Source organism: Lepisosteus oculatus, chromosome 15 (assembly GCF_040954835.1).
Source record: "Lepisosteus oculatus isolate fLepOcu1 chromosome 15, fLepOcu1.hap2, whole genome shotgun sequence".
In the NCBI taxonomy this organism is placed as follows: Eukaryota; Metazoa; Chordata; class Actinopteri; order Semionotiformes; family Lepisosteidae; genus Lepisosteus; species Lepisosteus oculatus.
In genome coordinates, this window is record NC_090710.1 from 25,683,525 (window position 1) to 25,697,654 (window position 14,130).

At 40.0% G+C, this 14,130-nt stretch overlaps 2 protein-coding genes and 1 long non-coding RNA gene across 6 annotated transcripts in view; 2 read left to right on the plus strand and 1 right to left on the minus strand.

Annotated features, from left to right (window-relative positions):
- LOC102684029 (ankyrin repeat domain-containing protein 10) overlaps positions 1-7,352 on the minus strand; it is a 46,797-nt gene extending 39,445 nt beyond the window's left edge. Inside the window, exons 1-3 of one of the 3 annotated variants that reach the window (XM_015364152.2) lie at positions 7,251-7,352; positions 6,593-6,722; positions 336-488 (exon numbers count right to left, since the gene is read on the minus strand). In XM_015364152.2, coding sequence (XP_015219638.2) covers positions 336-476 — 141 coding nt within the window. In that variant the 5' untranslated portion in view covers positions 477-488; positions 6,593-6,722; positions 7,251-7,352. Of the gene's footprint in view, positions 1-335; positions 489-6,592; positions 6,939-7,250 lie in introns of those variants that run through there. The other 2 variants (XM_069178980.1, XM_015364149.2) reach the window with 2 other exon arrangements.
- LOC107079511 (uncharacterized) lies at positions 6,932-8,529 on the plus strand. Its single transcript, XR_001480438.2, has 2 exons — positions 6,932-7,020; positions 7,386-8,529. It is a non-coding gene; the product is annotated as an uncharacterized lncRNA (long non-coding RNA).
- A 3,977-nt stretch (positions 8,530-12,506) lies between these two features.
- The window catches only part of arhgef7b (Rho guanine nucleotide exchange factor (GEF) 7b), a 49,389-nt gene continuing 47,765 nt past the window's right edge, over positions 12,507-14,130 (plus strand). Inside the window, exon 1 of one of the 2 annotated variants that reach the window (XM_015364147.2) lies at positions 12,507-12,941. In XM_015364147.2, the coding sequence (XP_015219633.2) occupies positions 12,777-12,941 (165 nt within the window). In that variant the 5' untranslated portion in view covers positions 12,507-12,776. The remainder of the gene's footprint in view (positions 12,942-14,130) is intronic. The other variant, XM_006639164.3, reaches the window with a different exon arrangement.

Sequence of the window (14,130 nt, forward strand, 5' to 3'; positions counted from 1 at the left end):
GGTCAATTTAGATACGTGAATTAACCTAGACAACACGCATTTGGAAGGTGAGATGAAACAGGAGCAACCAGGCGAAACCCACGCAGGCCTGAGAAGAACAAGCAAACTCCATAACCGAAAACAGGAACCAAGACAGGTGGGGCAGCAGAAGTAACTGCTGAACTATGCTGCCGCCTGGAATATGGATTTTTACCGTCCGATTATTTCAAACGTAACAATTGTAAAACGTGATATGCGACGTGGCAAGGCCGCCAGGCTTGCGGGCCACCGACGTCTTTCCCGAGCGAGGTCGGAACCGGCCCGGTCCGCTCTGCCTCCCGCCCGCGGGCCCTTACCTGTCTGTTAATGTCAGCGCCAGCTTGCAGCAGCCACAGCAGGCACTCTGGGTGGCCCCCGAAGGCAGCGATGTGGGCCGGGGTCTGGGCGAAGCGCGTGGTCGTGGCGTTCACCCCACTCCCGACGCCCACCAGTTGCATCACGCACTCCAGCTGAGAGAGAGAGAGAAAGAGAGAGAAAGAGACGCAGGGTGAGCGCACGAACACCTCCGGGCCAGCTCCGCGCAGAGACCAGGGCCAGACCGAGACCGGGCAGAACTGCAGCTCCGCGCATATTAGTGACGAGGAGAACAGATGTTCTTCTTCAGCCTTCAGACTCCTAACTGTAGCAACACAGCCTAAACGTTTCCTCTTCCTACTTCCCAGTGTCGAATTATCCTCTACCTGTTCTTTTGTTGCTCTCCCCTCAAACCCCTTGGTGCTTTTATTGTGGCAAAGTTGCGATTCCGGCCTGTCCAGTCCTGTCCTGGAAGGCCAGCGTGTCCAGCTCAGCTGTAATTGGCGTACGTCAGCCTAGAATGATCCATACGATCGATCTGACTTCAGCTACAGGTGCTTTAAAGGAAGATGCCTGCATACCTGCACACACCCCGAAATGTGGACGATTTTTTCATGGCGTTCTACGATGTTAAAAAAAAAGCTGCCGTGAATTAATTCTGATCCATACCGAACAGACCATTTAAAAATCTGCCTCGAGCCACTGTGGGGCGACAGATCAGACCACACGTTTCCCCGCAGAAGCAGTTCTGGCTCCAGAGGGCCACCCCTAACGTAGGGCTGAACAAACACGATAAAAGCAAAGTCAACAGCAGCTTGTGCTCTGCTCAGCATAGAGCTGGTAGGCATCAATATGTCACAAATTGGAATTGTATTGTTTTTTTTTCCAGGGCCTCCTGTATCGTGACATTGTTATTTTCCAATAAATCTTACCACAGAATGCAGAGCTTGCTGCCAGGAGCTGGAGGCTATCTGAAAGACATTACTCATGATGATTCAATGTGACAGCAAATCCAGTTAGGGTGTCACCCCATGCCCACAACGCAGCTCTTTCACTTCATGTGCAAACGTTCTCTTGCTGATAGGCAGGCGAGCTCCTCACATTAAACACATCATTTCATATAACATCAAACTTTCACCAGGTTAAAACGATCAGCTCCGAAGCACAGAAAAGCATGGAGGAAGCAGGAGAAAAGAGAGACTTAGACCAGTCTGTAGCAAGAGCCTGAAGCTGAAGGTTCATGCAACAGAGTTGATGCCTCAGTGCAACATGACAATTACGGTTTCAAGGTACTGGTTTTTACGTGGCAAGGTTCAAAAGCACAGGAAAAAAACCTTCAGTACTGTGTACTCTCTAGTAAGCATATTGATTCTGAGTGCTTCTTTAAGGATCAAATAAAAGCTTACATTTCGCACTGACCAGATGTAATGCAGTAATAAAAGAAGCTGCTCTTTTATATAAATCCATTTCACCTTCTTTACAAGTCCCAGGGCTTAGCACTTTCTACACCATATGCTGTGCCTCGATCATAAATAGTGGCAAGAACAGAACAGGGGGTGTCCGTTACCAAAACTGAGGTTTATAAACTGTTCCTAGAGCTTTCTTCACTTTGAAACTCAATAGAACCTACCAGTAAAACTGGCTGTGTGGTATATGGCACTACCATGAATTAAATATTTTCACTGCACATTAACTGAACATCAGAGTACAGTAAAACACTCATGCAGAAGACTGAGGTATGAGTCTATACACTATGGTCTTCAAACAAGTCTGCAATTTGATTTATATGGCTTGTATGCATTAAAACATCAATACGGGCGAGGTTAATAAGTAACACTTGCTAAATCTGTAAACCATCTGTTCAGACCTGAGTGTATAGGAAGATATTCACTATGTAACGGGGAAAGTACAAACATTTCAACAATCCCTGTGTTTGCAGAAAGCGTAATTGCTACAACTGTCTTCATTTCTAATAATTCTGCATTTATCAAAATAGCTCCCCCCCCATAACAAATGAAGCATCATGTGAAATACCCCAGCTGTGGTTCCACACTGTCGAGGAGAGCACACTTCAAGACTACCCACATTTACAGCGATGACCAGGGCTTGTCCTGCGTAACGCTCAGCTGCTTTTCACATCATTTCAGTGTAGGATGGGCTTGATTTCTTGAAGGCATTTGAAAACTTAAAACAAAAACACATTGTTGCTTGCTGCTTTACGGACTTCTGTTCAAATCACTGTATTTCTTTGATTCCTGTCAGGCCCTGACAGGAATAATCTCTTTTAACGCTCCCCAGTTTCACTGTTAATTAAACCAGTGAGTTCCATGAAGAAACAAAACTTAAAATACTATATTCAGAAATGTTAAAACTCAGGGCTGGTAATTAGTTGTAGGTGTGTTAACATCTGGGAGTAATTTAACAGGTTTGATGATCCCCTGACTGGTTGAAAAGCCTGCTCTACATCTTTCACTCTCTCTGAAGCAGAAGTTTTGATAACAGATCCACCTATTAAGCCTACAAGTGCACAAAAAGCTTAAAATAAATTACACACTGAGCAACTCTGACAAAGGAAAGTAACAAGTCATGTTTGGTAAGGAGAATTTAATTGAAAACAGACCCATTAAGGGTGAATCACATTTTCCTCAGGCAGCACACTGCCTATGACGCTTAAACCAATTTTACATGAGAGTAAGCCCACAGTTGAACACAGCACTATCAGCCCTGCACTTTAATGCCAGCTGACTGACACCAAATTTATTTACAAAAGACTTTAGACCTTAAAGAAGAAGCATAAGGGAACTGAATATCATTGGCAAAGGAGTTATACGTCACCCTGTTCATGTTACCACCATATAAATGATTGTACTTAATTGCAGAGCTTAGTGCATTGCCCCCATTCTGGTTTAAAAAACGCACTACATACTCCCTCATCTATCACACACGGTGAGTTATTTCCAACACCGACCACAGTGGTGCACACTGCCAATATCTACTCCTTCACGAACGGACATGGCAGTATCGCGTGAACACAGCTGCCAGACAGAAAAAAAAACACAAGATGGCATTTAGACAAACAGGCTCTCATCTTTCTTGGAAACTGTCCCAGCTTATGTGAAACAAGAGGCTACTGTACACTCCACAAAAAAAACACCACTGCATTTGCATTATATATTACTTCTGACTCAGAAGAAAAATCTTCTGGTAGCTCTGACAGTTGAGGTTCCAAAAAAAATAACTAAAATGTTTTCTGCCCATATGTACAGTGTCAGCACCATCTCTGTGTTTCCGTTTCCAGAAATTGAAACGCTTCTGCCTCGGGAGGTTAATCAACCTGTACGTCCATCTCTGACCCGTCTCTGCAGAAACAATACATTGAGCACTTCAGATTACCTAAGAACACACACAAATGAGAGGAAGGAATTCAGCCCCTTTAGCAGTTAGTAGCCAACTGAACCAAGGATCTCACCCAGCCATGTCTTGAAAGAAACCAGGGTATTGACTTCAACAAGACTGGAGAGCCTGAACTGACGGACTCTGACGGACTATACAGAGAAGTCTTGGGTCTCCCCTGATGTTTAATTGTCTGAATGATATATTCCAAATTCAGTCCTTTCTGATCTGCTAAATAAAAGATTGCTTCCACAGATACCACTCTGATAAGGGGCTTGCTGTTAAATGAAAGTACTGTACTTGCCTGAAGTCCCATTTGAGAATATGTTAAGTTTTAATTTTAATAATCAGTTTTTTACAGAAGTGATGTTGGTTAGTGCTTGTAAGGGAAAGCTTTTTACACTACAAATCATTTTATGTAAACTTGTATAGTTGACACACAATTATCCTCCTGGACTTTATCACTCCACAGTATTACTGCAGTGGCTCTTGTAGTTGTTTTGTAAAGATAATCTAGATTAGAGATCATTCAATCCTTTACTACTCTCAGTCATGAAACAAAACAGGAAATTCCCTTTAAAGGACAACTTTAATTGCATGTATTTTCATGCATGTTCCGTATTCTCAAGAGAGTGTTGACTTATTTTGCAAAAGTAAAGGGTGTTTTTTTTTCCTTGGATGGAATTTACTGAGCATGCGAGTCCAAATTTGTAAAAATAATTTCAGAGCTTTTAACGTCTACTGTAATCATGTGGTTTGAAAACCGATTTGACTGAACTGTACTTTATAAAAAGCTCTTTCAATTATTACAAATATAATGGTTACGAAACTTGAGAATAACAAAAATACTGAGCGGGATCATCAAAAATTAAAATAGATACTCACAACACCCAAACTGTATAGATATGCCAAGAACATACCCAAGTGGTTGATATAGGTAAAGGCACTTGATCTTTGTAACCTGGCACAGTTCTGGCAAAGGAGTAATAAATCATTCAAACTGGGATAGATGAATACGAACAACGACAACAACAAAAACTAAAGAAAACACGACAACTCCCGGTACCTTATTTACAAACAAGGTGTTTCGGAGGCCAACGTGACCAACCAGAAAAACCCAAACTGCTAACCTAGTACTAAGATGGCTGGGAAACTGATTTCCTTTACAAAGAATCCCTGGGTTAAAAACATTCTCTCCTTCTTAGTGGATGCATTTTTTAAAGAAAAGTTAGATAGGGTTTAATTCACTTTAGAGCATCTGGATTTTTAAGAGAAGAGATTTAGTTCTAAACTGTATTGTTTTATTTAGGACACAGGTGTATCTCTTGCTGGCCTGAAACAACAAGGTTTAAATACTCAAATCTGGTCTGCAAGGTTGATCGAAACACGGCCTTTTCGCCCACTGCTTCTCCGATTCTGTCCACCTGTGCTTTATCCTGGCTTTTTCACTGACGGGGACTCTTAACGATTTAGCTCATCAACCCAGGTATACCAGACAGATCCATTTGATCAATGTGACTCTCAACCGCTACAGCTCAGCAAACACCTCGTCTTCGTACTCCTTGCTCTGAAGCCGAGAACTGCAGATACAGACCCCCATGACTCTTCAATCAATGACTGAAAATATTGTCATATTAAAATGATTCAGCATACAGGTATATGCTATGTAATACTATTTTGATACTATAAATATAAAGTATCTCTTAATATAAAGATAAAAATTTTAAAAGACATAATATACCTCACAGCCTTTTTTAAGCCTAGGCTTATATTCAGAAATAAAGTCTTGACAAGCCAGCGGATCACTTGTGCGTGTCTAATGGCAGGGCAGTTAATGAGCCAGCCGGTATGAACAACAGCAGACACTGGTCCCTCAGGACCAGGGGGTGTTGAGAACCTCTTAGATAATTAGGAAGCCAAAGTCTGGGACGGTTATTTTTCCTCCGAGAGGCTCTTTAAAAATAACTCTCTCCACACTGACTGCATGAGTTTTTTTCCCAGGCACCGTTCCTGCCCGGAAATTCAAAAATCAACAGGCGCGGCCTTTTTACCTTAAACCTCGTCTCTTTCCCGGCACTTGGGCGCAGGTTTATGTTGGCGCCTTTCAACTTATTGGTCAGCGTGTAGCCAATAGACAGCAGACCACGCCAGAGAGCCTGCCTGAGACGCTACTGTAATTACAGGATTTTGTATCTACTACAAAGCGACGCTGTCTCTCGTAACACCTTGCCGGGTGTCGACAATTAAAAACACAGAGAGACGTATATACCACAGAACACACAAAAACAACAACAACAACACTGGTCGTAACAACACCCCAGCAAAGAAATCTTTTCAGGTTGCAGCGCCTGATGTTATGGAAAACACGGTAATACATTTTTTTTTTGGACAGGACGCTCGTTACATTAAAGGAAAAGCCATTTTGAAAAACATTTTTGTTCGCCACACTCAGATGGAGACTGAAAAAACAATAAATAAACACCGCTCTTCACCCAATGTTTTTATCTCCCGAGGAATGTCTCCAAACTTAAAACCAGTTTTTTAAAAACCTCTGGCTTTTTAACCTGACCTTAAAAAAAATGAAGTACACAACGACGTGAACAACGCCTGTCCTCATCCCAAATTCAAATTCTAAATGTGTTCCTGCGTCTTTTTTTGTGTGTGTTTGGAGTAGCGAAAACGATGGGATAGTAGTAAGTTATCGGAGATATTTCTGAGCGATACCGCTGAAAGCTCCTGGAATTTGTAGGTGATCCTTACAATGGCGGCTTTTTCTTTTTTCAATTTTGGGGACATTCGCCCCGGTGATGAATTCCACTTCGCGTTCGCTTCTGTGACGCAGCGCTCAGCAGGGAAAACGTTTTACCTTTCCGAAATGAGCAGCCCAGTGTATGGGAGTCCAGCCGTAGAAGGAGTCTTCGGCGACCAGGTCCGCCCGGTTTGCGGTGCGCTGCAGCAGCGAGCACAGGGCGCCGATATCCCCATCTCGGCAAGCCCTGTGGAGTGGGAAGCGAATATTCAGCACCTCTTCACTCGAGAACCCCGACTCGAACCCCACGGACATCGTTCCACGATAACAGAGTTCGTCACTGAGACGGAGGAGGAGGGGGGGAGACTTAACAAAATGTACAAAAAAAAAATCTTAAAAAAAACATACGCTTCTGTAAGCGCTTTAAGAGAGACGCACGCCGCGCCGCGGGCAGAGACACAACCACACAAAGAAACCCAACCTCGCACACACTCAGAAGTGAAACTTCAAGAAACGCCATGCAAAACCCGGCATGGACTCCCATGGTAAGCAAGACGGCGGTCGACTCGCATCCCCGGCCTTACTGAGATATCCAAAGCACACGAAATCCCGACATGGATTATGTCTGCGCTCAAACCAAAACGACGGGTTGGTGGCGTTTGTTGAACGGTGATACGTTGTTACATACATAACACACTCCATGCATCCAGGAATTTTAATTTGAAAGTTTATCTTCAAAAGCGGATTAAATAAAACAGTTGAAAGATTCTCTTACTTCCTTATGATCCTATTGACCACCTTCCAGGACGAAGTTAAACAAACCAGTTCTATCACATATTCAAACGGCCAGTTTTCTTTTTAGTGTTGTTATAATTGATTCATGATAAAATGCCCGGCTTTTCAACCTGAGGTCGTGGAGGGGACGACGACGACGCAGGATCACAGACCGGGCTGGGGAGGCGGAGCCGCCGAAACTGCAGCCATTCAACAGACTGAAGGACAAGGAGCGAACAACTGACAGACTGCAAGGGGACGAATATATATTTATTCCCCCATTCAGCGAAGCATTTTACGGAAACGGACATTTAATTGAAAACTCGCCCTTGCTTTCGCGTGCCTTGCGGCGCTGGAAATAGTTGGGTGGGAGTTTTAAAAAACACCGACTGCATAAATTCATGCTATGTTCTCACCTGGAAGATGGGTTAGTCAGAGTTGCCGCACAAAATAATACACAACATTCTTCCAGGACTTCTTCAGCGTGAAATATTGCAAACTATTTGTCTTTCTTAAGTGTTTATTCACAAGCTAGGCATCAGACAGATTTGACAGAAACAAATCTGGCTATCCCCACTCCTTATAATCTATTATTCAGTTACGTGCGAAATTAAATCAAATATACTATTTTTAGAAACTAAATTTGGACATCCAGCTTGTCCACTGAGAAATTGTGGTATGAACGCATTACTTCCTGCAAGATTAACAGGACGGAAAAAATGCTAATGATCTTAATATCATTAAGCATTTTTAGAACAAACATAAATTTAGCAACTTAACTTTTCCTGTATAAAACAATTACCGACAGCAGTTCTTAGCTCATCACAAATGTACACATCCCCCCCCCAAATCCCACTCTTCTCTATAACAGAATTTATCTGTTAAAAATGAAAATATTCTAAAAAATAATATGAAAAATTTTGGTACTATCGCAAATATTTTAAGTATTAAACGTTTTCTTAGCTCATACCTTGACTGCTAGTTAAAGCAGCCAAATTATCTTGACGGGCCACGTTGCCTCCTTCAGTTTGTATGATTTCTAACGTTTTAACTATGCAAAAATGCAATTAATTAAACTGTTTTTCCATAGTGCATGGGTTATCCCAGGAAAAGCTAAGCCATTGCAAAGTATTTGTAGGACAGAAAGAATGATATAAGGGCTTATTTAAAATATGATTGAAAGAAGTCTCTCCAGAAAACGTGCTTTGTTTTGCTTCTCTCATTACCGGCAGTGTTGAAGATATATCCAGAAAGAATATATTCACAAACTTTGGTGTGTTTCTAAATTATGTCAGTCCCTCCTTTGTAACGTTAAAGCTTTGCTTAATGTTAAGGTAATCAATTCAGCTAATTGTGAATCATTACAAAACAAACACATTTTCAAAAATAGTGTTCAAGCTTATTTTTAGAGTACAGTAAAAAAAAAAGAAAATGAAAAGATTGCAGAAAACTGATTTTTTTATTTCAGTTTTAAAACTCCCAGTTTTAAATTTGACCGATGGACTCCACAGCTACCCCTGATGTTGACACGAAGAATTGTTTGGTCTTTGTGTTCAAAGTCGCCACCATCCAATTCTTCAGAAAGCAAACAAAAAAAGTTTCTTAATTTCTAATGTATACAGAATATAATAAAACACCAAGGCTGTACCCCATTACCTAGTGACACTCAGATGAAAATAGAGGAAAAACAGAAATTGTTTTAATAAACAGTGTTTAACACTACATAAATCAGTTTCACACATCCTGCATTGGACAGTAAATTACACACATTCCCAAACAATGCGATGTAAGAACACATTTGGAATAATCAAATTTATTTTGAAGTTTCACGTTCAAAACCAAAGTTACAGCTAACAATTTCAGAACCTTCTATGATTAAGTCTGGGATGCTGGTTTAGAAAAGCTGCTGATGTCTGATTGGCAGGCAGGAGAATGGTGAAAAACAACTTGTCTTCACATTTTTCCGATGGTAAAACACATTTTATCACATACAAAGTATGGCAAGTGTGAGTTTTTCCACACATATGTAATGCAGTACATTCAATTTTACTATGAAGCACCCTGGACTCAGCCCGCATGTATTTGAAACATGACTGTTGTTCCAGCACAATGAAACAGAACCCAGAGAGAAGATGTTTGTGTAAATTTGGCTTTAAAACAAAGCACTCATGCCAGGTTGCAGATGGGTGTTAGCATTGTGTTATCCATTTATCATCAACACATGTTTTTCCTTGACAAATTTCCCTTAAAGGAAATCAGGCAATGTTTTGTTCTTGCAGTGTATTGCTCAGTAATATTGCTGTGTTACTGTTTGTGTTAGCATATGTACAGTGAAGGGTTTAAGCATATAGTGCCGATAACTTCAAAACCACATAAATATTTCAGGTGTGCTGATTGCTGGAAGAGTTCCCCATGGGACGCAGAATAAAAATAATGAATCCACAATGAAAAATGACTGAAGTAAATAAGCACAGTTTAGAAAGAATTTCGGATGAAAGCTGAGAAAGAAAAACAAGCCAAATAAAAAAAAATACATCATTTTAAAAGCAGTACAAGAAGCTGATTACTGACTTATGGTTGTCACAAACATTTCTTCAATCATAGCCGACTGTGTTATGACTAATGATTTTAATTAAAAAAGTTTAGTTTGTGTATTTATTGCCAATAATATGATTATAACAATAAGACAAGGAAGGAGACAAAAACAAGTCTGAAATGGGAGGTAAGTGGTGGGAGAGATGAAAATCATATGAAACAAACTCAGGTGATTTTTGTTTTTTTAAATGTATGCTTTTAGAATTCATCATTTTAATGTTAAATTCATAGCCTTGTCAGTGTCACTGCAGGATGAAATGAGTTCCTTGCAACATGTAACATGCTTGGAGATCCTTTAGAATAAATGTGATTACTATTAAGTTGTTTTCTTAAATTGCCCTCCCGGGGATGAATAAAGTATTTTGAATTGAATTGAATTATCATCAGATAAGAAGGTGATACACAAGTATTTTCCTGATTGCCAGGAAGCTGGCAGCAGCTGTGCTAAAATGTCACAGACTTCATCATACAAGGTGCTGAAATGCAAATACACATAAAGTTTATACAGTTGAGGTAAATATTATTAAGTCACTGTAACCTTCCATTAATCTACTTCCTTCCAAGAATATCGTTTTAAATAAAGTTTTGGATTTGATCCATATTCTTCTCTTCATTTAATTCGGGTGTCAGAGCCTACCTTGGCAACCAACAGGTACAACACAGGATATGCCCTGGACAGGACACATATCCGTTACAGGGCACACAGTGACACAAACACGAAAAACCACACTAGGGCCTATTTACCCTATTTTATTGTAATGACAATAACTAGTCGTTTATGCCTGTAGGGTGGTGTGTGATAGAAGCACCAGATTTAATTGGCTGTGCTTTTATTTTAGATTAAAGAAAAGCTGAATTTCACTACCTTTCTTTAGGATGTAGTCTTATAGTCTCTACAGTTCTTAAACCTCTCAGCCTCTTTTCTAAAGCACAAGTGTCATGTCCTGACATGTAATTGTCTTCTGGGCTTCATGGTGATGTGTCTTTTTTCTGTCTTGTGATTATTTCACCAACAGATCGCATGTCTCTGTCCGTAAGGATAAGAAAAACTGCAAGGTGAACTAATCATTATGTTATGAAGAAAGGAATTTTGTTAGCGGTAGGCTTATCCAAAAAGACCCATTTGAAAATTACAAGTTTAACCCCGTTGTTCCATGTTTTTAATTTAAGATCCCAACATGAAATTTGTCATCATCACCAGAAACGTTGTTGTGTTTGTTATTCTCAGCGGTAGTAGTAATATTTGTAGTAGCAATAGGAAGGAATAGTAGATGTTAAAATATTTTAGAAAGACACAAATGATATTTTAATCATTCTTATATATAAAACAGATATGATACATGTTGTTACACAACACTATGAATTCCCAAATTAAAGCCAAATAGATCTAGAATAAAAAAACAATCCCTTAACGGAAAATAATTTTGTAAAACGATTTTCGCTGCAAGGTCTCCCTCGTGTGGAAACAGAAATAATTACACGGCGTATAGTTTTGTCGAAAACTCTAACATTTTATAGATTAAGAATATTAGTATAATATTAAATAATTCATATTTTCAAGTGTCTAATATCTTAAAGTATCCTTTGCTTATAGTTTGTGTTTGTCAATTTATTGATCGTAACAAATAAACGATGATTACCATTTGTTGTATAAGAGTTCTTTATCGCTTTGTAAGCATTGCTTTTGCAGTATAATTAAATCGAAATCAACGAATTTCGAAAAGAAAAATCACATCTAGCTAATAAGGTGCTGGTATGTTCCAGTGTTGGTCCTTACATAAATGTAACTGCATTTTCATTGTTACTTATTCAAACTTTTATTTAAAAAATATTATCTAGCATTCTGCAAAAGCGAAACAACAACATAGAATGCACAAAAATATTCACAATACATAAAACAGCTTAAACTGCCATTGTGTGAATAAAACATTTATTGACGATTCATTTGTACATACCCGCCTCCTGAGTGAGTATAGGAAAACATTTTCACATAAATCTCACTTTAATGTATTAAATCGATTATGAGAAATGTATGTATTTAACCGACAGTTTATAAAGCATGTAGTCTGGCTCATTCACAAGTTCTGTTAGGAAAGCATTGAAGTCAAACCGTGGAACAAAATAGGACAAAACAGGTCGTTTTAAGCGAAAAAGCATACTAGGAGTCTCCACAAGGCGGCGGACTTTCGTATCCAAAAGCATTAAGGTGCTATATCTGAAGCTTTTTTGGGAGATGCGTAAATAATTTGAATTACCCTTTAATTAGAAAAATATTTTGAACGCCCACTATCATTTTTTGTAAATATCAGTGATGTGTTTTTCGAGGTTCGAGATTGTCAAATTATAACACAAATACTAAATCAATAAAATACACTACAGGCAACACAGGGGTGAGAACTATTCCCAGTTCAGGTTTACCCCCACACAAAACAGTGCCTTTCCTTTCACAAAAGCAAAATGCTAGAGGTTTTGCATATCCAGATGCTGCCATCCTATTTCAAAGGCCACACATGTAAAACCATGCAAAAGTATTCCTGTGCCATGCAAATATACCTCTCTGATTACCATTGTAAGTGGCCATGTCGCTTTTCCGTGTCCATGATGTCATCTGCCGGAAGATCACTTGTGGGAGGCAATGCAGGTTGTGTGTATAATAGAGAAAGGCATTTGACAGCTGGCCAAAACAACCCCAGAGGAAAGCAAAAACCGACCTGCTGGATTTTCAAAAGCAAATCGTCATCATCTGCATCTACATGGAGAAGGAGGGATCAGCCGTAGTCTCTGCCCCGGACCTCACACCAATGTAGAGAGGAAATGTTTTAATTGGAATATATATTGATACATCTACCCACATAACTAATTTGCCCCCCGTCTCCCCCCCCCCCCCCCACCCCCACCTCCTCCCAATTGGATTTGCATCGTGAATGCTGCCATGAATTCAGCAGAGCAAACCGTTACATGGCTTATTACTCTGGGGGTCCTGGAATCGCCGAAAAAGACCATCTCGGATCCAGAAGGATTTTTGCAATCGTCTCTGAAAGATGGTGTGGTCCTGTGCAGACTGCTGGACCGATTGCGCCCTGGTTCTATCGATAAAGTAAGGACATTTACCATTCTTACCCGCTCCCAGCTACAGTGCGCTGTGTTTTTGTCGCGTAAACCCTATCGATGGCGTCCGGAGAATACAAAATATCCCCCTTTAATGCCCCGTCTCGGTCAATGTTTCTTTTTAGGTCATGTGTCTGGTAGTTATTGTGCTCCTACTGCAGGCTAACTGATATAGCACAGATGTCAATAACGCAACGCGAGAGGGATTACCGTATTAGACGCTAACAATAGGTGCTATTATATATCATAGGTACAAACTATATCTACAATATCCATAAATCATTGAATGTGAGGTAACCCTCTTAAGAACCGATGCTGGTTCTAACACTGGGAAATATACCCTTTCAACATTTTTTTTATTTATGAAATTGCACTAGACAAGAACATAGGGAATGTGTTTTAAACACGATTTTAAAAGAATGGAATCCCCTTTTTATGTTGCTTTATTTACTTGGAGGTGATGCGCTGACAGAGGACAGAATTGCGCCAAATCAAAATCGACTATTGATTTTTTTTTACGTGTGGAGGGGATACGATCCCACATGAGCAGGCCGCCATTGACTGGAAAAGCGCACACAGTATGTGACGACCCTCGGAAATGTTAAAGGAACAGTTCCATTTTTGAGGGTACGGCTGTCTACCAGAAGGTCAGACCGCATGTGTCAGACTTGTTTATAGTGCTGAACAATTGAGCTTACTGTTACGTTTTTACAGTAGCCTGTACTACAGTCTACAAACAAATTGCTTTGATGTAGGCTATCGTTTCCAACAGATTATTAGGTTCCTTCTTGGAGCTAAATGGAACTCCCGTCGTGTTCTTTCAGTATTGGTCTTTCTTTAATTTCCTCAATATCATGTACTGGGTCTTAACGAGAAATGTACCTGAATAATCTCTGGAATGCAGTTTGGTGATTTTATCTTCAATCACGACAGGTGAAATGACTAATTTTATTGCATGAACATTGCATTAAACAAACCTAATGAACAATGAAACAAAATTGTTTGAAAAAAAGGCTAAAGCCTACATCATGAAAAAAGGTGAGATTTAAATTTGCATTTGCTGCTAAAAACAAGAGGACGTAAGATCCTAGTGTACAGCACACAAATGCGGAATGAAAATTTACAATAATTAATGCCATTAGTACAGGCTTCTTGCTTTGGTCATTTTGAGGGCATAC